The sequence below is a fragment of the Ochotona curzoniae genome, unplaced genomic scaffold (assembly GCF_017591425.1).
Source record: "Ochotona curzoniae isolate NIBS_2020 unplaced genomic scaffold, NIBS_Ocur_1.0 scaffold_2453, whole genome shotgun sequence".
Lineage (NCBI taxonomy): Eukaryota > Metazoa > Chordata > Mammalia > Lagomorpha > Ochotonidae > Ochotona > Ochotona curzoniae.
Genome location: NW_024467094.1, coordinates 21,871,441 through 21,896,484, shown reverse-complemented (window position 1 = coordinate 21,896,484; position 25,044 = coordinate 21,871,441). Strand labels below are relative to the sequence as shown.

The 25,044-nt window shown below is 40.7% G+C and overlaps 1 protein-coding gene across 1 annotated transcript in view; it reads left to right on the top strand.

The window, feature by feature from the left end:
* The first annotated feature begins 14,024 nt into the window (after positions 1–14,024).
* PPM1E (protein phosphatase, Mg2+/Mn2+ dependent 1E) overlaps positions 14,025–25,044 on the top strand; it is a 91,453-nt gene continuing 80,433 nt past the window's right edge. The window contains exon 1 of the mRNA XM_041001322.1: positions 14,025–14,519. Within this exon, the coding sequence (XP_040857256.1) occupies positions 14,059–14,519 (461 nt within the window). The 5' untranslated portion in view covers positions 14,025–14,058. The remainder of the gene's footprint in view (positions 14,520–25,044) is intronic.

Genomic DNA, 25,044 nt, shown 5'->3' with positions numbered 1-25,044 from the left:
CTAGTTGACATGACCTTTCCCATCATAAGGTCTTTAATCATACATACAGAATTTGCCTTTTAAAGATAAGTTTCAGGGATACGTTTATAAATACCATTGAAAAGCCATTATTTGGCTCTCTAAATAATATGGAACAAGATTAGAAACTGATCCTTGGATGCTTCATGTCCAAATTAAAATTTGAAAAGCACTGTGATAGACATGTGTTACCACTTAAAACATTTTTTATTTAAAAACTTTATTATACTATAGGTTCTCAGGATGATAAATGCATTGTATAAAACAATTTAAAATTTTTTGTTTATTTGAAAGACATCCAGTTTGATAATGCTCGCAGTAGCGAGGGCTGGACTAGGCCAAATGAAGCCAGGAGTCTGGAATCTGTGTTTCACACATGGGTGGCAAGGATCCAACCACTTGAGCCATTGCCTGCTGCCTCCCACAAGGTATCAGCAGGAAGCTGGAGTCAGGAGCAAAGCCAATAACTGAACTTGGAAACTGATAAGGAGTGCAAGGTTCTCCGGCAGTGGCTTAAGCACTTCACCAAACGCATGCACTTATGCTATCTTTTTTTTTTTTTTTAAAGATTTATTTATTTTCATTACAGTCACCTATACAGAGAGGAGGAGAGACAGAGAGGAAGATCTTCCATCTGATGATTCATTCCCCAAGTGACTGCAATGGCTGTGCTGTGCCGATCCAAAGCCAGGGGCCAGGAACTTCCTCTAGGTCTCCCACACGGGTGCAGGATCCCAATGCTTTGGGCCATCCTCCACTGCTTTCCCAGGCCACAGGCAGGGAGCTGGATGGGAAGTGGAGCTGCTGGGATTAGAACCGGCGCCCATATGGGATCCCAGTGCTTTCAAGATGAGGATGTTAGCTGCTAGGCCACTGGGCTGGGCCTGTGCTATCTTTTTAAACTGCATTTGTAAATGATCATTCTATTCCATATGTAGAAAGGTTTCTTAGTTTTTTGGAAGCTTTGATTTAAAGAGTATTTATTATTTAGTTAATGCAATAAAAACAAATACATAGTTTTTCTCTCCCTAAATATTAATGTTTTGCTTCCTCCCTCCCTTCCTCTCTTTCTTTCTTTCTTAACATTATCTGTTACTTGGTTTTAATTCATTATGTGGGATGAATTAGAACCATGATGACTCAATGGCTAAATTGTCACTTTGCAAGTGCTAGGATCCCATATGGACACCGGTTTGTGTCCTAGCTGCTCCACTTCCCATGCAGCTCCCTGCTTGTGGCCTGGGAAAGCAGTGGAGGATGGCCCAAAGCCTTGGGACCCTGCACTAGCATAGGAGACCTAAGAAGCTCCTGGCTTCAGTTTGGCTCAGCTCTGGCCATTGCAGCCATTTGGGGAATGAGCCAGCGAATGGAAGATCTTTCTGTTTCTCCTTTTCTCCATAAATCTGACTTGCCTTTCCAATTAAAGAATAAAGAATTTTAAATAGATTCATTATGAGATAATACATCTACTATCCCCAGTTTATATGAGCTTGCCACCTAATACTGGATCACTAAAATTGTTTGAAGACATACTTCTTGATAGATTGTGACTGCATCCAGAGTTTTACATTGCCTTTTCTCTGTTTCATGCCATTGCTGTGATCATTATTTCTGGCAGTTAGGTACATTAATTTTCTGGCATGCATAAAAGCCATTTACTTCCAATGTCTTTCCCATTTTTCACTCTGACTTGGCCAGATAGTACAACAAAAGCCATTAACATAGCCTCCTTTAAAAAAACTCATTTTGGAAGGAAAAGACAACTAGCAGTTCAAAGTTTGCTTTGCTTTAAGAAACATTTTTACTCTAGTGTACTTGGGAACTAAGTAACTTCTTGGTTTATTTTTAAAATTTGATTTACTTGAAAGGAGAGAGACAAGGACAAAGAAAAAAGATCCCCCATCAGATTGTTCACTCCCCCCAAATGGCCACAATGGCTACGGCTGGGCCAAGGAGCTAGGAACTCCATCTTGATCTCCCACAGGAGTAGCAAGGGCCCAAGTTCTCAGCCATGTGCTTCCTTCTCAGGCATGCTAACAGGGAGCTAGATCAGAAGAACAGCACCTGGCACTCTGATATTGGATGGTGGCATTGCAAGCAGCAACCTAATACACTGTACCACAACAGCAGACCCCCCCCCCCAGTAAGTTACTAAAGGTAGAAAATTACATGTTTAGATAAACCCTAACTTGAAGGATAGAAGCCAGTGTTTCAAATACAACTACTGTGGGCCTGATCTAAAGATCCATCTCACAAATATCCTAAATTCTGTACTTTTTCAAATATTATTTTTAAAAAATTGTTTTCTACAATATATCTTTGTAGGTAGAATATATCCTTCCTTTTCCTTTCTGCCTATTTCCCCCTCCTGCCATATTCTCCTCTTATTACCACAATAGTATAGTTCATTAGTACAAGTTCAGCTTTGAGAATGTATCATCAAATATGTGATATTTTTTGAAAATTGGATTATCTTTTCCCCCAAAGTATTCATGACTTTTAGTTTTGAGTATATGCTCAAAACTTAAAACATGTTTATAAAATGCTTTATATTATGGAATACCTTTTAAGATTTGTTTTTATGGGAAAGGTAGGTTTACAGGGAGAATGAGAGACAGAGAAAGATCTTCCATCTGCTGGTTCACATCGCAAATGGCCACAACTGCCAGAGGTGAGCTGATGTGAAGCTAGCAGCCAGGATCTTCTTTCAGATTTCCTGTGTGGGTTCAGGGTCCCAAGGCTTTGAGTCATCCTTCTTTGCCCTTACAGGCCACAGGCACAGAGTTGGATCTGAATTGGAGCAACCAGGACACAAAGCTGCAACCATATGGGATCCTGGTGGTTTCAGGGGCAGGATTAGCCACACAAGCCATTGCGCCATGCCCTGGCATACTTTTACATGATTTTATTTGGTCTCTCTAGCTATTCTGTATAGTAGACATTATAAACTCACCTGTTTTCTTCTCATCCTCTCTTTCTTTCCCCTAACATTTACAAATTGATTAATGAATAAATATTTCAAATAAGATTTAAAACAGGTTGTTTTTCAAATGATCAAATAAATGTTTGCTCATGCATACATTGTAAATGAAATCTTAAAATTTGTGCCTGGGTATCTTGATTATTTTATTTAACATGTTTTATTGTAACATGTGTAAGAACTTCCTTCTAAAGTCTAAATAATATGCCCTGTGTGTATATATACATATATAGTGTATATGTACATGTATTTAAGATACATTTAGTTTTTAAATTGGTGTGATGGCTCAACTGGTTTAATCCTCTGCTTGCCCAGTGCTAGCATCCCATATGGCCTCAGGTTCATGTCTCAGCTGTTCCACTTCCCATCCAGCTCCCTGCTTATGGTCTGAGAGAACACTGTAGGATGGCCCAAAAGCTTTGGGACCTGCACCCACATGGGAGACCTGGAAGAGACTCCTGCCTCCTCACTTTGGATCAGCTCAGCTCCAGCTGTTGTGAACATTTGGAGAGTAAACCAGCAAATGGAAGATCTTTCTTACTCTCGTCTCTGTAACTCTGAATTTCTAATTAAAAAATTTAAAAGATTTACTATATATTGATTATATTATTATAAAATAAATATTTGTAAAAGATTAATTTTTATTGGAAAGACAGTGTTACAGAGAGAAGGAGTAATAAAAGATCTACCTGCTGGTTCACTCCCCAAATGATGGTAACTTTTGGAGCTGATCTAATCTGAAGTCAGGAACCAGGAGCTTCCTCTGGGTCTCCCACATGGGTGCCAGGGCCCAAGGACTTGAGCCATTCGGTATTGCTTTCCCAGTCTCTGAACAGGGATCTGGATGGGAAGTGTGGCAGCCAGGACACGAACTGGCACACAGTATGGGATGCTGGCACCACAGGGTGAGGATTAGCTTGCTGTGTCACTGCAACAGCCCCATGTGTTACATTTTATTCATTCATCTTTTGATAGACATGAATTATTTTTAATAGTATTTTGTTGGTGTTTATGTAAATTTATATAAGTAACATTTGTTGTTTCCTCAACCTTTATAGGCACAAAGACACAGATAGCCAGTTTCCATGTGTTTGCTTACCACTTGGATGCCTGCAGTAACCAGGAGTGGGTTGGGTCAAAGCCAGGAGCGCAGGATGCAGTCCATGTCCTCCTTGTGGGAGTGGGAGTGACACAATTCTTCAGCCATCACTGCTCCTTCTAGATTCTTTGTTAGTAGGGAGCTAGAGCCAAGAACTAGAGCAGATAATCAAACCCAGGGATTCTGATAAGGAAGTGAGCATCCTAAATGGCAGGCTAAACATCTGCCTTCTTTTACGTATTTTTATTACTACTACTTATTAAGTATGGAGCAATTAATTTGTCTTTGGAATATTTTCAGACTGTTCTAGTAGCTTAAATTTCAGCCCAAATAGATGTCTTAATTTTATAGATTAGCTCTTTTTTTTTCTTTTACTTGTTAATTATGTTCTTATTAAAATGTTTGTGATTTGTGATAAAATTACAGTATAATGCATAAGATCAAAGGAGTGAAGAGATATGCATTCTAATTCTAGCTGAGACATCAACAAGCCATTTTCAGCTTTTCATGGCTTTACCTTTCTTATAAAAATAGTTGGAGGCCAGCATAATGGGTAAACTTGTACCCGTGTTGCTGGCATTGCATATGGATGGCAGTGCGAGTCCCAACTGCTCCATTTCCAAGCCAGCCTTCTGATAATGAGCTCAGGGAAGCAGTGGAAGATAGCACAAGTACTTGGGCTCCTGCCACTTAGGTGGGGAGATGTGGAAGGAACTCCAGGCTTCTGGCTGTGTGGCAGCCGTTTGGGGACTGAACCAGTGGATGAAAAATCTCTGTTTTACTCGCTCTGTCTCTTTATAATTCTGCTTTTCAGATATAAATAAAAAAAAATAAATTGCCCTGTTTTCAAAGGCAAAAATTACAAAATGAAAGGCAAAAATATGTGTATCAAGAAGTGTGTATATATATATATATAAACATAATTGGTCACCTGATTTTCTTGGTCTAATGATAGAAAATATGGTAGTTCTTCGAAAAAAATTTATTATATGAATTAATGGTTATTTAAATTCATTGGTTTCTGCTTTTGTAGAGGCATTGTTTGCTTAATTTATAAAATTTAGAATTTTTTAGCTTTTTGTCAATTTTTATGTTAATATGATATTAATAGAAAAAGAACAGATTTAATAGTTTTTAGCTACAACTCCAAAGATATACTTTTTTCCCCTCCTCTTTCCCTGTATCCTTCCTGTTACTGCTCACTTTGAATGATCAAAACTGGAAGCATGGAATAGTGACATTTACATATTTTTTATTTCCCAAATCATTAATACTAGGGTTTTCATTGCAGGACGATTTCAGTTTTGAGAAATAAATATTGAAATGCTTTCTTTTTAAAAATATTGATTTGCAGAAGAGAAGCTGGCTGTTCGCAATATGTATTTTTAGTTAACATCAGTGCCTAAAATTACTGTTACTGTTAAAATTTACAGAACATTTTGCTCTGACAGAACTGATTTTGGCATAAAAAATGTTGACAGGATCTCATGTATTTTTGACCACAGCATACTCCTTCGCCTGTTTCCGGCTTTGGTTCATCATCACCACAGACCTTTCTATGTTCCGGCCATCCCTTTGTCTCCTGTTCTGTGCTTTTAAACACATCTTTACTTTGATAGTGATTTTATGTGTAGCCTATTTATGAGGACATAAAAGGTAAGCTCACTGAGAAGCACTTAAGGACTCACAGAAATTATGCCCTTTTTTCAAAGTAAAAAAATTACAAAATGAAAGGCAAAAGCCAAGTAGCAAAATAATTTGTATCAAGGTGTGTATATATATATAAAAAAACATAATTGGTTACCTAATTTTTTTGGACTAATGATAAGAAATATGCTAGTTCTTAGAAAAAATGTTTTCTGGATTATTTATTTATTCATTTATTTATTATGAAGCAATAGTTACCCAGGATTTAAAATCAGAAATGCAAATTTAAATTTTTATAAAATTTCCTTTAGATATTTATTTTTGTTGGAAAGAGACATTTACAAAGAAGAAGAGGCATAAGAGCTTTTGTCCAATGGTTTATTCCCCAGATTGGCTTGATGGCCAGAGCCATGAGCTCTTCTGGGTGCAGGGTTTCGAGGATTTGGGACATCTTCTGCTGTGTTCCCAGGCCACGGGTAGAGAGCTGGTTGGGAAGTGGAGCAACTGGACATGAACCAGCACCCTATATAGGATGCAGATATCCCAAACAGCACCTTAACTGCTATGCCAAACACTTGTCCCCGTAATGAACTCTTAATCCATGCCCATGGTTATTATCAACCTGTTGTTAATTGCATAGCCCAGGTACTTCAATTACAGCTAGATCAGTGCACATACCTGGTCTCCTTAGAATTTTTAGTTCCTTCCCACTGCAAATTCCTTGTTTTTTGTTGTTGTTTTTTATTGGAAAGGCAAATCAGATTTTAGAGAGGAGATTGTCCATCCATTGGTTCACTCCCCAAATGATTGCAATGGAAGGGAAGTGGGACTGCCGAGATTAGAATTGGTGTCCATATGTGATCCTAGCGTGAGCCTAGTGAGAACTTTAGCCACTAGGCTTCTGCACCGTGCCCAATATTTATTTTTTGTGTTTAACAGGATAGAGAAAGATGTTGCAGTCATTGGTTCACTCCCCAAATGGCTGCAACAGCCAGAGCTGAGTTCAGTTGAGCTAGGACCAGGATCCGGTAGCCTGTTCCGGGTCTCTCATGTGAATGCAGGGGCTGAAAGATTTGGGCCATCTTCCACTGCTTTCTCATATGCAGGGAGCTGGAGCAGAACTGGAGCAGCTGGGACATGAACTTGTACCTGTAATTGATACCATTGTGGCAGGTGAAGGATTAGCATCTTTATGGCAGTGTGACAGCCACCAACATCATATTTTAAAACATTGTTTTTAAATTGTGGGACATATTATATTTCCTTTCCTTGGATCTAAAATGAGCATAATTACTACTTCTAATAGAGTACCTTAGAAGTAATACTTGATTTATTAAATTAATCTTAAAAATTAGTGTACCAGAGCAGGCATTTAGCCTAACTGTGAAGATTTCCTTTCATCCCTTAGAGGTGTACCCAGGTTTGAGTTCCTCAGTCTGAACTTAATTTCAGTTTTTTGCTAAAAAGCACCCTGGAAACCAGCAGATGACAACTGAAGTACCGAGTCTCTGCCACTTATGTGATAGAGCTGGATTAAGCTCCAGGCTTTCGATGGGCCAGGCCGGCCCGGGGTAGGGCAATCAGTCAGCAAGTGGAAGTGTGCTCTTGTTCTCGCTCATTCTCCCTTTCCCCTTTGTCCCTTTCTCCCTCGCTGCCCTCCCCAAGTCTCATCTGCCCCCCCGCCGCCTGTCAGATAATGAATTTAAATCCTTTGTACCTACTCACTGTAACACTCACTCTTGAAGTTTTAAAATGCAGTATGAGAAGGGCACAGTGTTATTATGTGTAAGCATTACAGTCAACAGCCTACATCAACTACCAGTTTGGGAACACAATCAAATTAACATATTGAAAAGTATTTGTATGTTGTTTTTCTACTCAGTTTTCAAGTCTTCTCAGGTATCTATCCCATTTGTACTCTATCCCCAGTCTTCTAAGACCCGCAAGTAACACGGGCCTAGCTAAGATGAGTCGGTATATAAAGCTATGAAATGTAGTACAGTGGTGTCTGTTCTAACCAATAGCTTTTGCCATGGTTTGTTTTGCCCCAATAGGTAACGGGCATAGTCATCTGACAGCCTCTCTGGGTAAGCTGCCAGATCTTCTCAGGTTGTGTCTTCAGGTTCTGCCTTAGAATTTCAGATCTTTCTGCTCTGCTTCTTCAAGCTTCTTTTGCATCTTTATTCCTAGTGATATTCTCTTCCTGTATCTTAGTGCTATTATTTATTGCCTAACTGATTCCAGCTTTCAGTATCTTTTCCAGTCTGTCCTGCACTCATCTAAAGGAATGTTTCCATATTTTCTTAAAACATAATTTTTCTTTTCAGTCCATTATTTTTGCCAGTTCTTAGGACAAATATTTAGAATTTCATCTCCTAGTGCAACCTGGGTCTAATCTTCAACTCTTGCCTGGAGACTTTATACTTTGACCAGTCTTGACATTATTGGCATATATTTCCAGAATACAAAATTCCAGAATTGTACGGACAATTTATAATATATATTTGAAAAATATGCTTAAAAATAACAAGTAGAATAAAAAAAGAAAACTATGCTTTATGCAAAAAAGGATTCAAGTTTATTTTTGTATACATAGTTTGACATTGTACCTTTTATAAGTAATTTCAAGGTGGTGTGCTATTTTTTAGGTATATATTCATTAAATGTTAATCTTCACCTTGCAGAGTTCCTAGAAACCAGATGTGCTATACTGGTGCCAGCTATGTCATTTATAGATTATTCTGTCATAAGGCAGCAAGCCACTTCATATGCCCAAATCATTTCCTTTTTGGAAAAGATGCACTGTGTCAGCATGGTTACCCTCTGTGGTAATTGATAATGTCTGTGCCACATGGCTGCTGTCTACTCATGTCCGACACAGCCATTCTACCACCTATGATTACCATATGCTACAGCACTCCAGGTTAATGGAATCGTTTCCATCTTCCCTTCTACTCACAAATGTCACTGTGGCTCAGTTCCATGAGTTCAGCTAAGAACAAAGTATCCTGTACTGTTTAAGCATAGAAAACACACCTATAAAAACTTTACAGTTAGTTTCATATTTTAACCCTAACCCTATTTTTTTTAAGATTTTTTTTTTTTACTAAATGTTCTAGAGTGAGGAATGCTGATTAGAATAGGATAAGAGCAGTATCATTCTGAATTCTTGTGTATATTTATTGTAGGTGGATATATAAAGGCAATTAGAATTGGATGATGATAATTTTTTCATTATAAAACACTTGTTTTTCTTAAGAAAAACTAGTAGCAAAATGTTGAAGTGATTTTTTAAAAAATATTTTATTTATTTATTTTTATTGGAAAGTCAGATCTACAGAGAGGAGAGACAGAGAGGAAGTTCTTCCATCTGAGTCACTCCCCAAGTGGCAACGCTGGAGCTGAGCCGACCTGAAGCCAGGAATCAGCCAGGAACTTCTTCTGGGTCTCCCATGTGGGTGCAGGGTCCCAAGGCTTTGGGCCATCCTTGACTGCTTTCCCAGGCCACAGTCAGGGAGCTGGATGGGAAGTGGAACAGCTGGGACATGAACTGTTGCCCATATGGGATCCCATTGTATACAAGGCAAGGATCTGAGTCACTAGGTTATTGCACTGGATGCTGGAGCGGGTTTTTTTTTTTCTTAATAATTGACTTTAGAAGAACCATTCATGAGAGAAGGAAGATCCCACATGTTAGCCATTTATAGTACCATCATTAAATCACTATCAACCCCTGTTTTCTTTCTCTTTCATGAGCATGTCATAAAAAATCATTTTAGTCCCTTAAAAAAACTATGCTGGATATCAAGAAAGTAATATTTTTGTTAGCAAGTGGAGGTGATTTTAAAATTATTGTTCTGGGGCTTAACATGATAGCCTAGCGGCTAAATTCTTACCTTGCATCCATGGGATACCATATGGGCGCATGTTCGTATGCCAGCCCCATTGTTCTGGGTGTAGTGGGTATAGAAGAAGAAAAGTTCCTATTTAAAGCAATTTTTACAATTGTCAGTTATTGTCTTGCTCCCTAATAGTTAAATTGACAATACAACCTAATATTTTTTAAAATGTTATTATTTGAGAGTAGAGAGAGACAGTCCCTACTCCATTCTTCCGGTTTATTGGCCATTGCATCGGCCAATTGTGACTCCCGTGTGAGTGGCAAGAAGTCAGCTGACTGCTGCCTCCTAGTTCTGCATTAGTAGAAAGCTTCACTCAGGAGCTAGAGCTAGGACCTAGGTCTGAACCTAGGTCTGCAGTGTTGGATGTGGCATCCTAGTCAGCAGCTTAACGGCCTTCCCCTCAAATTAATATTTTATTTTATTGTTTTTTTTAAGATTTATCTTTAATACAAGGTCAGATATACAGAGAAGGGGAGAGAGACAGAGAGGAAGATCTTCCATCCGGTGACTCACTCCCCAAGTGAGCACAACGGCCGGTGTTGTGCTAGGACATGAGCCAGGAGCCAGGAATTTCCTCCAGGTCTCCTACATGGGTGCAGGGTCCCAAGGCTTTGCGTCATCCTCAACTACTTTCCCAGGCCACAAGCAGGGAGCTGGATGGGAAGTGGAGCTGCCGGGATTAGAACCAGCACCCATATGGGATCCCAGCACGTTTAAGGTAAGGACTTTAGCCACTAGGCCACACTGCCAGGCCCCTTAAATTAATATTTTAGAAGATATGATTGAGCCTGGTGCAATGGCTCAGCGGCTAAATCATTGCTTTGCAAGCACCAGGATCCCATATAATGCCAGTTCGTGTCCTAGCTGCTCCATTTCCCATCCAGCTCCCTGCTTGTTGCTGGGAAAACAGTCAAGGACAGCCCAAAGCTTGGGACCCATGTGGAGACCCAGAAGAAGCTCCTGGCTTCAGCTCGGCTCAGCTCCGGCCATTGTGGCCATTTGGGAAATAAACCAGTGCATGGAACATCTTTCTGCCTCTCCTCTGTAAAGCTACATTTTCAATACATTTAAAAAATAAATGTTTAAAAAGTTGTATTTTTTTCCTTTCATTAAATTTTTAATATATGAATGAGAAACATATTTTTAAGTTTATTTATTTGAAATTCAGAACAGTAGTATGGGAGGGAGAAGAGATCAATGTTTCATCTGCTGCCGCAAATGACTGCCTCAGCCGGGGGGCGGTCACATTGCCGGCAGGAGCCCGAAACCCCATGGCAATCTCCCACATGGGTGGCCAGGCACTTGCTGATGGGCATCTGGATTATTTCTAGGTTTGAGCTGTTAAGAATTAAAGTTCCCAAGCATCTGGTGTTAGGGCTTTACTGGCTAATCCTCCACCTGCCAGCACTAGCATCCACAGGGGTGCTGATTTATGTCCCAGCTGCTCCACTTTTGATCCAGCTCCCGCCAACGCACCTGTGAAGCACCAGAGGATGGCTCAAGTCCTTGGGCCCTTGCTACTCATGTGGGAGACCCAGATAAAGCTCCTGACTCTTGATTTTAGTCTAGCCTGGCCGTGATCTGATTTTCAAATAATTTAAAAAAGAAAAAGAAACAGAGAAAAAAAGGAAAGAAGGAAACAAAGAAAGTTTAACTTGCTGTACCATAACTAGTTCCAGAAAAAAACTTTGAGAAAAAAATCTCAAAAACATTACTTTTGACATACATGCTTTTCTTAGCTCAAAATTTTAAAATAACTAGTAAGAGAAGAGATCAGGGAATTTTAGGAGGAAAAGAACTGAGAAGGAAAACAAAATAATGGAAAATAGAGACCCTTCTTGCCCCCCAAAAATAAAGACTTCTAAAAATGGCAGAATCCTTTCACACATTTGCTCTGCAATTCCAGTGCTGCCAGCAGCCACCTAGCAAAGCTCCTTGTCAAAATGGATGCAATAGGATTAATATCGATTTTCACGAAGAAATATCTACTAGTATAAGCAAACACGCCTCCCATTTATAGTAAAATAGCGGTGTGGGCTTTCTCTTTTACTCTTAGAAGTAATGTTTTCCCAACATATATCACTTCCCTTTGAAATGTGAGTTGAGTCATAAATTAATGTCACAAATAAATGTCATCTAAAGGGAGGCACCCACATTACAAAGTAGGAAGGTGTAGCTTGATATGAATTGTTAGAGTTGACAGCTCTGTGTGCTTGAACTAAATGTCAGCATGTCAAACTCTGAGATAGTAATAGTTGGAATGTTAAACTGTGGACATTCAAGTTTGCAGCCTAAGAAGTTTTGTCAGTCTTTTCTAGACATTCTGAAATGAAAATGAACAGGTGAATTGAAAACAAAGACAAATGAGTTTAGAGGCTTTTTTTTTGGCATCTCATAGGGATGTTACTTTATACTGGTGATGTTTCCAACAAAACACGTATAAATACATTTAGCATGTTGGGAAACAGACTTGTTAGGTCTTTCAATTTGCCTCTGAGGGAAAGTTATAGGGGATATTTCTCATTACATACTTTGTATCATGTATTATTTAATCTCAAACCAGGACAGGGCATGAAACTTTATCTTACATGATGCCATAATGTACATTAGTGAGGTCAACCCATTTAATCTTAAAATAACATTATCAGGTCAGGGATTTAGCATACAGTATTGTATGAAAACACTGGCAGGGAGACTTCCTCTTCTGCCAGCGATAACTGGTAATGGTATTTCAGACCTTAAATCCTACTAAAACATAGACACAATAAATGGAGAACTTGAGGTGGATAGTTTATAAGAACATGTTTTTCAAAGTAGAGAAAGAATCACTAGGTGCTTGCTGAATTATATGTTGCCATGGACATGGCAGGATGCAATAATGGCGCTATCAGTTATACAGCTGTATAAAAACACAGTCTCTCTCTCCCCCATCCCCCTTAGGCATGAAAATAATAGGCTTGTGTGTAGTTTGGTAAGAAAATTAGAATCATTTAGTTGTTTCAGTTTCAATCTAAGAATACAGAGAGGGGTTGGGGAGTGGAGACTAGCAAACAAACTGGGAAAAATATACATTATGTAATAAAGTATAAAATACATTTCGTAGAAATTAGAGGGGTACCTTGATATGCTGGAAAACTAATGAGTGAAATCCACCAAAATGGATGAGTCCAGTGAAAACACTTGTATTAAGTCCATATATTGCTTGTATGTTTTGTGTGACCTTGAGCCCAGTCACCAGGTTTTTACATTTTGGTTTCCTCACCCATATAACAGAATCAATAATGGTCATGTCCTCCATCTCAAGGGCTATGGTAAGAATTAAAAGTATGAAAACAGCTTGTAAACTACAAAATCCTACACAAATAAAGTGTCTTATAGACTGAAATTTTCCAAGATAGGGGAGTTAAAGGAAAAGTCTAAAAGAGCCTAATCATTTGGGTTTTAATTCCATCACATGTCTTGAAGTATTAAGATGTGGAAGTAAAAGAGTGTTTTTTTTTTTTAAATAAAAACATTTATTTTATTTGAAAGGTCCAGTTGCAGAGAAGGAAACAGGCTAGGCTGGACCAAAGTCGGGACGTCAGAACTTCTTCCTGGGACTATCCTCTGTTATGTTCCCAAGAGCGTCAGTAGGGACCCGGATGGGAAGTGGAAGAGTCAGGACTTGAACCAGCACGCGCGTGGGATTCAAGCTAGCTTCACTGGGCACAGTAAAATATTACCTTAATTTTGTTTATTTGAGAAAGGAGGATAACATTTCTTCACAAATTCGATTGAGAACGTACCCAAAGGAACGTACAGGTGCAGGGCTCCTGTAGGTCTGAGGCTTCCTCCCTGGAACGACTCCTTCCATGAGTCTCACCCACAGAAGAGAGGACGTAGGGAGACTGAGGTGAATGCGAGTAGGAACCAGCAGCTGGAGTTGGAGATGCCTCTGTCCATTCTTAACCACGTGAGGCTCAAGTATCCATCCAGGAAACCTGTTCGGGAGTCGGACACCAGGCGAGTCCAGTTGTCCTTTCGACTCTTGCGGACTCGACGGGAGGGGACCCTGGAATTCTTCATTAGAACACGGTTGCTATGGCGACGGTCTCCAGGCAGCGTGGGCTGAGCTCTCGGGAGGGATAAAGGGTGGGCCGCCGCTGGACCCTGCGCGCGCGCCCGCCACCAACTTTCCCTCCAGACCCGCGAGGGGCGGCGCGCTCCGCCCCCGCCCCCGGGCCGCGCACGTCGGCGCTCGGCGGCGCGCACGCCTGCGGGAGCCCTCTCCAGGCAACCTAGTGCTGATCGCTCGTGCCGGTGCGGCCGTTAACCGCCCTAGCGGGAGCCCGAGCCGCCCAGGCAGCGCCCCCCTCCCCTGGCCGGGCTTCCCCCCACCCCCTTCCCGGTCGGCGCTCGGGGCATGAGCAGCGATGGCTGGCTGTATCCCTGAGGAGAAAACTTACCGGCGCTTCCTGGAGCTATTCCTGGGCGAGTTTCGCGGTCCGTGCGGCGGTGGAGAGCCGGAGCCGGAACCCGAACCCGAGTCGGAACCCGAGCCTGAACTGGTCGCTGCCGAGGCGGCCGAAGCTTCGGTCGAAGAACAAGGAGAAGAGGCTACCACGGTAGCCGCGACGGAGGAAGGGGAACCGGAGCCAGACCCAGAGACCCAGGAGGAGGTAGTGGAGGAAGAGGCGGTGGCGGCCGCCGAGGGAGACGAAGAGGAGGAGGAGGAGGAGGTGGCCGCAGCCCCGGGGCACTCGGCCGTGCGGCCGCCGCCGCAGCCCCAGCTGCCGCCGCTGCCCCCGCTCCCGCGGCAGCTGTCCGAGCGCATCACCCGCGAGGAGGTGGAGGGCGAGAGCCTGGACCTGTGCCTGCAGCAGCTCTACAAATAGTTAAGTAGCGGGGCTCGGCTGGGGGTGGGCCCGCTGTCCTCGACGCGCCGACCTCGGACGAGGCTCCCTCTGTCCCCCACCCCCACTCGGAGCTGCTCCTCACCCCCGCAGCCGCGCGCCTGTCGCCGCCGAAAGCATCCCGGCTCTCGGGCTCGGCCGGTGGGCTGCGGGCTGCCCACGCCCGCCTCGGCCCCCGCGCCGCCTGCCGCCTCGGAACGGCTCCCGGGCCCTTCTCTCTCTCACACACACACACACACCCTTTCTGCTTCGGAAGGTCCTTCCTCCTTGGTCCCGAGTTCCCTCCTCGCCTCTTCTCCTGGAGGTTTCCTCCCACCCGTGGGTCGGTCTGTCTGCGGGCTAGGCTCCTTGTTGTTTGGCGGCCGAGGGAATCGACTCGAGTCTGGGCTGAGCCGCCAGGTGCCTTCTGCGTAACCGCCGCTCGGGCACAGGAATCCCGGCCCCGCGGCCGCAGCAGGAGTCGGTATTCCGTTAGGCGCTCGGTGTGGAAAGTAAAGAGCTCTGTGCATGCTCAAAACACGGCGACCCAGTCTCTCTCTCTCTCTCTCTCTCTCTCTCTCTCTCTCTCTCTCTCTCTCTCTCTCTCTCTCTCTCTCCCTCTAACAACTCGTTTCCGACGGCGATGGGAAGAGATTGATGGAGAGGGGAAAAAGAGTAAGCAAAAATTCACAGTTGAGCCCTAGGCTGAAAGACCCGTAATACACCAAAGTGGAAAAAAGCTGGTTTGATAAAATTGCAATCAGGTGCAGTATTTTCAGTCCATTAAGTACAAGGTGTGTGTGTGGGGGAAAGCAGATGGCTTAGCTACACAGATGAGAGTCTAAAATAGAAAGGTCAAGGCTTTGCCTTTCATCCCATTTCTGGTTTTTAGAGGCTTGAAATAGAGGCGTTTTACAATCGGCCTTTCTTTCCAAGCGGAATTGTTCTGAACCAGTTATCGGAGGAGGGGAGTACTGACCCGGCTCTTCAAATCAGCAGCAGATCCAGGAGTCTTTTGCCATATAACTCATAGTTTAAAGAAAGGTGTTAACTCTGGCCATCCAAAAAGTTTACTGCTGCAAAATTTCACCGCAATTAAGTTCAAACTCACTTCTTGGATTTTCTCAAAAGCCTCGGTGAGAGAAGGGCCTGCGTCGTCTTCATCCATCGCAACAGACACTCGATCAAATTGTTTTCCTGTCCAAACAGCAGCTTATCAATAAGGAAAAAGCATTTAACAAGTCACCTGTACAAGACCAGGTTGATATTTCACTTTATCAGCAATCTAAAACTTAATTTTAAAATACTGTTTAGTGACCAAAGTAATAATGATTTTTCGGAGAGGGGTGGGATGTAAAAAAAATAGCGTGTAATACCACTATCCCCGAGATAAAACAGCATTAACATTTTAGAGCATTTCTTTCTAGTCTTTGTAAATTACCTTGAAAGATGCTATTTTTAACACTGTTTAAGGTTACTGAAAGCTCTATGCTTAAAGTGTTTATCCAAGTGAGGGAATTTACTTCAGCATTAAGACTGATTCTATTTTGGCAACAAATTTTTACCTTTGTAAGTGCAGTTGCAAAATGAAACAATGTAACCATTAAGGGATACTCTCCCCCCCAATCATCAGTATAACCCTGAACATATGTCATTCAGGAAGGTTTTCATTTTTAATGAAATCTATATGAAAAGGCATATATTTTCACATGGATGGGAAGCAAAATCAATTTTAATACATACAGAAATTAGAAAAAAAGATTCAGTTACTAAAATGGCCACCTAATTGAGAAATTTGAACTTGAAACAAAACTAGCAAAATTATGGTTGAAAACTATAATTTCACCTTAATCGGAATTCATCATTTAGGCTATTTTGTGCAGAAACTATTAATATCTTTTTTTTATTCTGGTATGAAGTAGCTGGCTTATTTATGTAACCTATCTTAATGGTCTTTGTTTTGTTTTTGTTTAAAAATTGTTTTTATTGGAAAGTCAGATTTACAGAGAGAAGGAAATACAGAGAGAAAGATTTTCTGTGTGCTGGTTCACTCCCCAAGTGGCTGCAGTGGTCACAGCTGAGCCAGTCTGTAGCCAGGAGCTGAGACCTTCCTTGGGATCACCCACTCGGTTGTAGGATCCCAAGACTTTGGGAGTCCTGGATTGCTTTTCCAGGCCACAAGCAGGGAGCTGGATGGGATAAGGAGCAGCTGGGACATAAACTGGCACCCAAATGGGATCCCAGTGTATGCAGGGTGAGGATTTAGCCACTAGGTGATTGTGCCGGGCCCTGTCTTTATGGTCTTAACACAAAAATTCACTGCTCTGTTTAGTTTCCATTTTATGTATTAAGGAAAAGCATAGGACTTAGATGTGAGAATTAATAGTGGAAGATTCTAGGGATAGGTTTTTCTGTCAAGCACTTCATTTTATATATGAGAAAACTATGAATCCAGATTCATAAGTGATGTGTATGTACAAATAATCCCAGCACTTTCCAGTGTACTTGTTAAACTTCAAAACTCTCTCTACATACTTGAAATGCTAATTTCTCCAATTTCCTAGGAAATAATTTTAAGTAATTGTGATTACAAATATGTTGCAGTTGCTTATATGGGGAAAGTGGAACAAATTTAACCAAAAAAATACTCTTGATAATTCTTTTTTTATTTTTATTTTTAACATTTATTTCATTATTTCATGATACAGTTCCATAGGCTCTGGGATTTCCATTCCCCCTCCTCAAACCTCTTCATCCCCCAAGTTCCCCTGTATTATTACAGTAATATAGTCCTTCATAAACAAAAGTCTATCATTCTGTTATTTAAGTGTATCCTGACATTGTAGGTAGGACAATAGCAGAGAGTACAGTGCCTATTTTGAAGATATATTTATCAATTTCATTGGGAGTTCATCTTTGATTATTTCAATAATTCTTAAAAGTGTCTAACACCGTTTTTGCTGAAAGTGGGTGTTTGGCACAGTGGGTTAAATATTGCTTGGGATGCCCTGCAATCCCATTTCAAGAAATCTGGTTTAATCCTGGCTCTTTTTCCACTCCATTCTGTATAAAAAATATAGTTGCTTCTTTCTCTAAATTTAAATGTCCCCAAGAAATTAATATACTTTCTGATGATTCAAGTTTAGGATTTGTGAGGTAGCAGGAGATGTTAATTTAAAAATAGAAGTTTTATAACTTTTGAAATAATTTGCAAATAACCTACAGGGGTGAGTGTTTGTCACAGCAGTTTGGTTGTTTGACAAGACACCCACGTCCCCTATCACAGTGCCTAGTTTGAGTCCTGGTTTCTCCTTAGCCAGCTTCATGCTGACGTATACCTTAGGCGGGAGTAGAGGATGGCTAATGTATGTGGGTCCTTTGGCCATTGCAGGCTTTTTGGGAGAGAACCAGCAGTTGAAAAAATCTCTTTCTCTCTTGCCTTTGAAATAATACAGAAATAAGCAATCCAAGTTTTTTTTTTTAATTGATTTATTTTTATTGGAAAGACAGATCTACAGAGAGAAGGAGAGACAAAGATCTTGCATCTACTGGTTTACTCCTCAAATGGCTGCGGTGGCTGAAACTGAGCCCATCTGAAGCCAGGAGCCAGGAACTTCTTCGGGTCTCCCATGCAGGTGCAGGGTCCCAAGGCTTTGGGCCATCCTCCACTGCTTTCCCAGGCCACAAGCAGGGAGCTGGATGGGAAGTGGGGCTGCTGGAATACCAACCAGTGCCTGTATCAGATCCTGATGCTTGGAGGGGGAGGATGAGCTAATTGAGGCATTATGCAGGTTCCACAACCTTTTTTTTATTTTTTAAACATATCACATATGGTGAGGGGGGCACAATGGCTCAACTGGCTAATCCTCTGCCTGCTAGCCACTCGCATCCCATATGAATGCTGGTTCATTTCCTGGCTACTCCACTTCCGATCCAGTTCCCTGTTTGTGGGTTGGCACATCAGTGGAGGATGATCCAAATCCTTGGAACCTTGCACTCCAATGGAAAAACTGGAAGAGGTTCCTGGCTCCCAACTGCAGATTGGCTGAGCTCCAGCAATTGCAATCATTTGGGAAGATGAAAGATTTTTCTCTATCTCTATTCCTCTCTATAAATCTTCCTTTCCAATAAAAAAAACAAAAATCTTGAAAAAAAATTGTATGAATCATGAAGGAATTTGGGATAGGTAAGAAAAACCATGAAACTTTTATCTCCTTTTATATATGTAGATAGAAGTGAGTGATTATAAGTTATATAATATCACTCATTTTAGAGTTTAACATTTTTCTTACTAAAAAGAAATAAATACTGTAAGTGGAGGAAGTAACATGGGGCAAAAGAAAACAAATGCCATTCATTGTTAAGCATACTTTTTTTAAGGTTTTTCTCCTTCCTCTCAGATTGCTACTTCTTTGTGACCTTTTTAAAATATATATATTTATTTGAAAGGCAGAGCAGTAGAGGGAAAGGGATAAACAAAGACAAAGATGCTCCATCTGCTGCTTTCCCCTACTCCTCGCCAAATGGCCTCAATCCTCAGGACTGGGCATGGCTGAATTTTGAAGCCAGACATTCTGTCCTAGTATCCTATATGTATGGCAAGGCTCCTATATGTATGTTACCAGCTGCCTTCCGGGCACATTAGCAGGAAGCTGGATTGGAAGTAAAGCAGCTGAAATTCAAACCAGCACCTTGGTAAGGAATGTAGTCATCACCACAGGGACTAACCCCTATCCTGTAACACTGGCCCACTCTGTGAAATTCTATATTCTGTGCATACCCTCATTTTGGTGTTCTCTCCTTGACATCCTTCTCGGATCTGGTTGACTTATTTGTTGCTAGTCAGTATCAATCTCTCATGTAACCTTGGGTTATTGTACTTATGGTAATCGTCTCTAACTTGTACCTCCATCCTTGCTCTGTTAAAGGAACAGCTTTACTTGGATGTCTAAAAGCCTCCTCAGAATAAACTGTCCAAATTGAATTCTACCCTCCCCTTACCCATCCTCCTGATACTGATTTTTGGTGAGCTCATCTTGACTTCTCCTTTTACCCTTTACATCCAGTCAGCAGGTGTTATAATACTGCCTTATAAATATCTCATAAATGTGTTATCCTTCATTCTCAGTGTCATTATTATCTCTTAGCCTGCCACAAAGATATTCAGTATATTTTCCCCAGTGTAGCCAAAATGATTTCCTCTAGCAAATTGTCTAATTATCACCCTACTTAAGTACCTTTATCTTTTACTTGACAGGTTTGGATTGAGTGTCTGGCTCCTGATTTGGGCTCCAACTGGGTCCTGACCTATGTGGGTGTCATTCAGGTGTTTGAGGAGGGAACTAGCAGATGAGAATGTGGTGTTGTCTCTCAAATAAGTAAACGAAGGAAAGACATTTAGGGCAAGAGTTGGCAAGTTGGAAAAAAAGGGTGGGTGGGAAGAGTTACAAAGGCACTGGGGTCAGTGCTACAGTGTAGCATGTTGAGTCACTGCATCATTAACATCCCATGCAGTACTGGTGTTCTGGCTGCTCTACTTTTGATCCACATCCCTGCTGATGCACCTGGAAAGCAGCAGAGGATAGCGGAAGTACTTAGGCTGTTGCCAGCCATGGAAGGTTAAGATGAAATTCCCAGCTTCAGCCTAACAGCTCAGCACTGTTCATTGCAGCCATTTGGGAAGTGAAACATGAGATGACAAATCTCTTTCACAATTCTGCCTTTTCAATAAATAATTAATTTTAAAAGATTTATTTCTTTTTATTGTAAAGTCAGATATACAGAGAGGAGCAGAGACAGAACTACTGTCCATTGATTCATTCCCCAAGTGACCACAATGGCCAGTGCTGTGTTGAACCGAAACCAGGAGCCAGGAACTTTTTCCAGGTCACATGGGTGCAGGATCCCAGGGCTTTGGACCATCCTTGACTGCTTTCCCAGTCCACAAGCAGGGAGCTGGATGGGAAGCGGGACTACTGGGAATAGAACTGGTGCCCATATGGTATTCTGGCATGTTCTAAGCGAGGACTTTAGCCACTGTGCCACCATGGCGGGCCCAATAATTAAATCTTTAAAAAAAAAAGAATAAGAAAGCTAGTGCACAGAACCCTTGAGAGTGGAAAGAGCATAATAAATTCTGGAAGCTAAGTCGTAAGCACTGTGATTGCAACATAATAATTGACAAAGGTGAGACCAGTAGGCAGTTAGGGGTAGGATTAGGTAGGGTTGCTCTGAGGACCTTATCAAGCCTATTGAATTTTTTTAAGCTTTATTTTTATTGAAAAGGTAAATTTAGAGAGAGATGGAAAGACAGAGGATCTTCTGTCTTCTGATTCACTCCCCAAATGGCCACAATAGCCAGAGTTGCGGTGATCTGAAGCTAGATGCCAGGAACTAGGAGCCTATTCTGCTTCTCCTACTTGGGTGCAGGTCCCAAGGCCTTGGGCCGTCCTCCACTGCTTTCCCAGGCCACAGGGAGGGAGTAGGATGGAAATTGAAGCAACTGGGACTAGAATTGTCACCCATATGGTATGCTGGTACTTGAATGTGGAGGATTAGCTTGCTGAGCCACAGCATTATCCTCCAACCCTGTGGAATTGTACTCTAACCACAATCTGAAGACGCTGCAACATGATCTACTTAACAATTTTAAAAGAGCATTCTGATGATAATATGGAAAAATGTCTGAAGGTGAAGAACTGTGGAAGTAGAAATACCAGTTGAAGCGCACCGTTTAAAGCTAATGTTAGCTTAGAAGAGGTTGGTGGAAATGGAAACAGCAGGTGTTGTATAGCAGATAGCAGGATGGCTTGTGATGCCTGCATCCTTCTCTGTTCTCTGAAAGAAAGGAGGAAAGAAGACACTGTTGCATCTTCCTCCCTCACTCCAAGCTTGGCTTTATTACAAATTTGTTTATGCGTTTTTTAACATTTTCAACTAGCTATAGAAGTGTTTGTGATTCTTGTTAGTAATTAGCATTCCACAACTTTGTAAATGTACATTTTTCATGAATTTAAAAGAATAAATAAGTATATTTACTATGCCTCGTTAAAAATTAAAAATATTCTTATGCAAAATCTTTGAGAATAATGTGAGCAATATATAGAAAGTAATGCGCTATTTAAAATATTGAATTTTCTTGATTCCTGTTGATATTTTTAGCTAAGACTTTACATTCTGATATATAGCTCTTAGTTTGCCAACAAAGAGCGAAAGACTAATCTACTAGTTAGAAATATTAAAACATTTTTTTCCTGATTTTGTTCCATAGAGACTTAAAATATTACTTTAGGAACATTATACTCACAGTTTTTCTGCTTTGTGAATCTAGATACAAAACTAAAATGGATATTAATAATACCATTTTTTGAGATTCATGTTGTATTACAGTTAACATTCAATTTTGCCTAAAAAAGTAACAGAAAATACAGTGCCCTTAAGTTGATACCACATCATGTATTTTTAAAATGTTTTGAGGTATGTGAGGCAGATATATGATGTGTACTTAGGCTAAAACTCTAGAGGGCAAGAATGATATTGTTAACATGTTGTTTATTGGATCTTATATGTTACATAAATATGAGGAATGGCAGTCATTAATCCAGCTGCCACTGATTTTACAACAAGAATAACCTCTGATTTTTTTTATTTTATTTCAAGCAACTGAAAATGTTTCCTTCTATTCTTCCTTCCTTCCTTTCTATGAAGGTTAGTTTAGTTATTTGAAAGGCAGAGTGACAAGGGTCATGGAGGGTAAAGAGATCAGAAGGTTCACTCCCCAAAACTTCGCAGTGACTGGGACTGGGGTTGACTGAATCCAGCAGCCAGAAGCTCTGGGTTGTCTCCCATGTGTGGATGGCAGGACCCAGCCATTTGACCATCTGCAACTTTGTCTGGTGCCTTGATGGGGCGTGATGGTTCTAATGAGCACTCCAGTATGGAATGCCAGCTTTGCAAATAGCAGCTGACCACTCAATGTTTCTTAGTTCAGATATTCTTGCTTTAAAGGAGTTATAGCTGCATCTATAACTTGAAAAGTGACTTGCTATTCATAATCTATGTGTATAACATCAAAGAAATACAAATGGTTTCAGCTTTTCAAGATTGGAAAGATAATCATGCATCTAGAAGCAATTATCAGTGTTTTAAAAACAAAATAATTTTGCCTTTACCAAAACCAGTCTGTTCTGTGATCTTGGATTGTTAACACTCTAAAAGTGCAGAAGGCCAGTATTGTCTGCACCCTAAAATACGATTTTAGCAGTAATAGTAGTAGAAACTTACTTCCTGTTTCTGTTGCTGCTACTTCACTTATTGAGAACTTGTGTAGACATGGCTATATATTAATTACCTCTTTCAGCTATCTCATAAAATAGCAGGATAGTGCCCCATTATTAACATATCTTGCATCCTTGCATACCCTTAATGTTGTAAAGTTCAGACCAACTAAACAGCACAATGGAAAAGTCTATTAAATATTATTTTAAGTGAGTAGCATTTTTATATTCTTACTCAGGTTAGAATTATCAAACAAAGTTGAATTTCTTTTCATTTCCCCAAGGACTATAGAAGATTTTAATTAAGCTTTCTGTAACTTTCCTAAGTGGTGGTAAGGTAAAGATGACCTGATGTGTGGTCTGCTAATCTTGGTGGTAAATGCATATACCATGTGAACATTACTCAGTTCCTTGGCAGTCATGACCAGCTACGCTCTGCTCAGAATAGCGAATCATTTGTTACTTGATAATGTGTATAATTAATAGCAAATCATAAAGATTACAAACAGCATCTTTTTTACTGGCATTAATGAAATTTATTTTCTTACTCAATTATTTTCCACCTCATTACAGAAAGGATTTTGAGTAGCACATTAATTTACCACAATGGAGATATTACTTATCTATCAAAAATATTAAATGCCTGGCCATGTGCCTAGTACTACAAAATGCTGCTCATAGAGAAGTAAACATGTTACTGTCCTCAGGAAGTATGTGATTTAGAAGCTATGTCAGACGACTTAATGAGCAAGTACAATATAGTGCAAGTCTGATGAAAATTATTAACTCTGGTACCTTATATGCCATTGTTCTGTAATGTTCAGATCAGGAAATTAGTTCTTGAAGACATTAAGTAACTTGTCTAAGATCACACATGGGCCTGAGCCTGAAGCTTGTCTGGCTGCCTTTATGTGCCGAGAGGAGTTCAGGTGCCCCGAAGCAGGCGATGTCGTGGAGCTGCTGAAGTGGAAGTGCCGCAGAGACTATTAGATTCTGGAGGGGGTTGCTTAAATTGATTTTAGAAGACTAAAATAGGATTTAGCTAAGAGAAGGAGAGAATTCAAAGCATCCCAAAAGAGAGATTACCGTATGCGAAGTCATGAAGATGAGACAGCATAGCCCTTTTGGGACTTGTCTGGTAAACTTTCATTTCTCTTACAGAAGGATAAACCTGCAAGGGAGCTGGGAGAAATGACCCAAAAGTCATTCACCCATTCATTATTCACTTAATACTGGGCACTGTGGACCTTGTCTTTACTGCATTTCTGGGAAAGTACTGGGATTTTTAAGACTGGAAGTCGTACAAATGCCACATAATCAGGAAAAATAAAAGCTTTATGCTCTTAATTCTGCTCTTTAATTTGTTTTATTTTAGAACAGTGGCTTCTAAATTGTGAAATGTGTTTTCTTTTTCTTGAGCATTTCTGTCCCCATGTTACCTAATGCCAAGCAGTGGGGAGTTCAGAAATGAAGACTCCCTGGAGTGTTTCCATCTCATCTGTTTAGATCCTATTTAATTCCTTAAGATTTGTGAAAGAGTATATTTCTTTGTGTCAACCTCACTATCTACTGTGTGACCTTATAATTTCATAGAATAAATGTACCAACACAGATCCTTTCAAGAACATATCTGAAAAAACAGAAGCACATTAATTTGCTGGGTAAATATACAGGACAAATCAAGAGTTTGACAAAATTTGGGGGATGGGGTGGTGAGCATTTAGTCTGGTGGTTAAAATGCCATTTTGTGCTTCCATATCCAGTGTCAGTGTCTGGTGTGACTCTGCCCCTCTGCTTTTAATCCAACTTCAAATGAATGTGCACCCTGAGGGGCAGAGAACGGTGGCTCTAGTGCTGTAGTGTTTGCCACCTACACGTGAGGGAGCCTGGGATAGATTCCCAGCACGTGCTGTAGTGTGGCCCAGCTCTGGGTCAGGCTTTTGGCCAACATTTTAAGATAGTGGTTAGCTTCTTTTTGTGTGCTCTGAGGACAAAAAAATAATTCTTTAATCTATATACACCTTTGTACATGTCTTATAATAAATTACTATCTTTCTTAAGACAGAATTCATGTTTGATCCATATCACTATGCCTCATACAAATAAGGGAGTAAGTTCATATGTATTTAATGAATGCAAGTATCTCATGTATATTGTGAGCTAAACTATTAGAGCAATGTTTGATATTGTATAGAAATTGCCTTTAGTAGAATAATCAGTGTTTGGTTAAAAATGCAAATTTGCTAGGTTC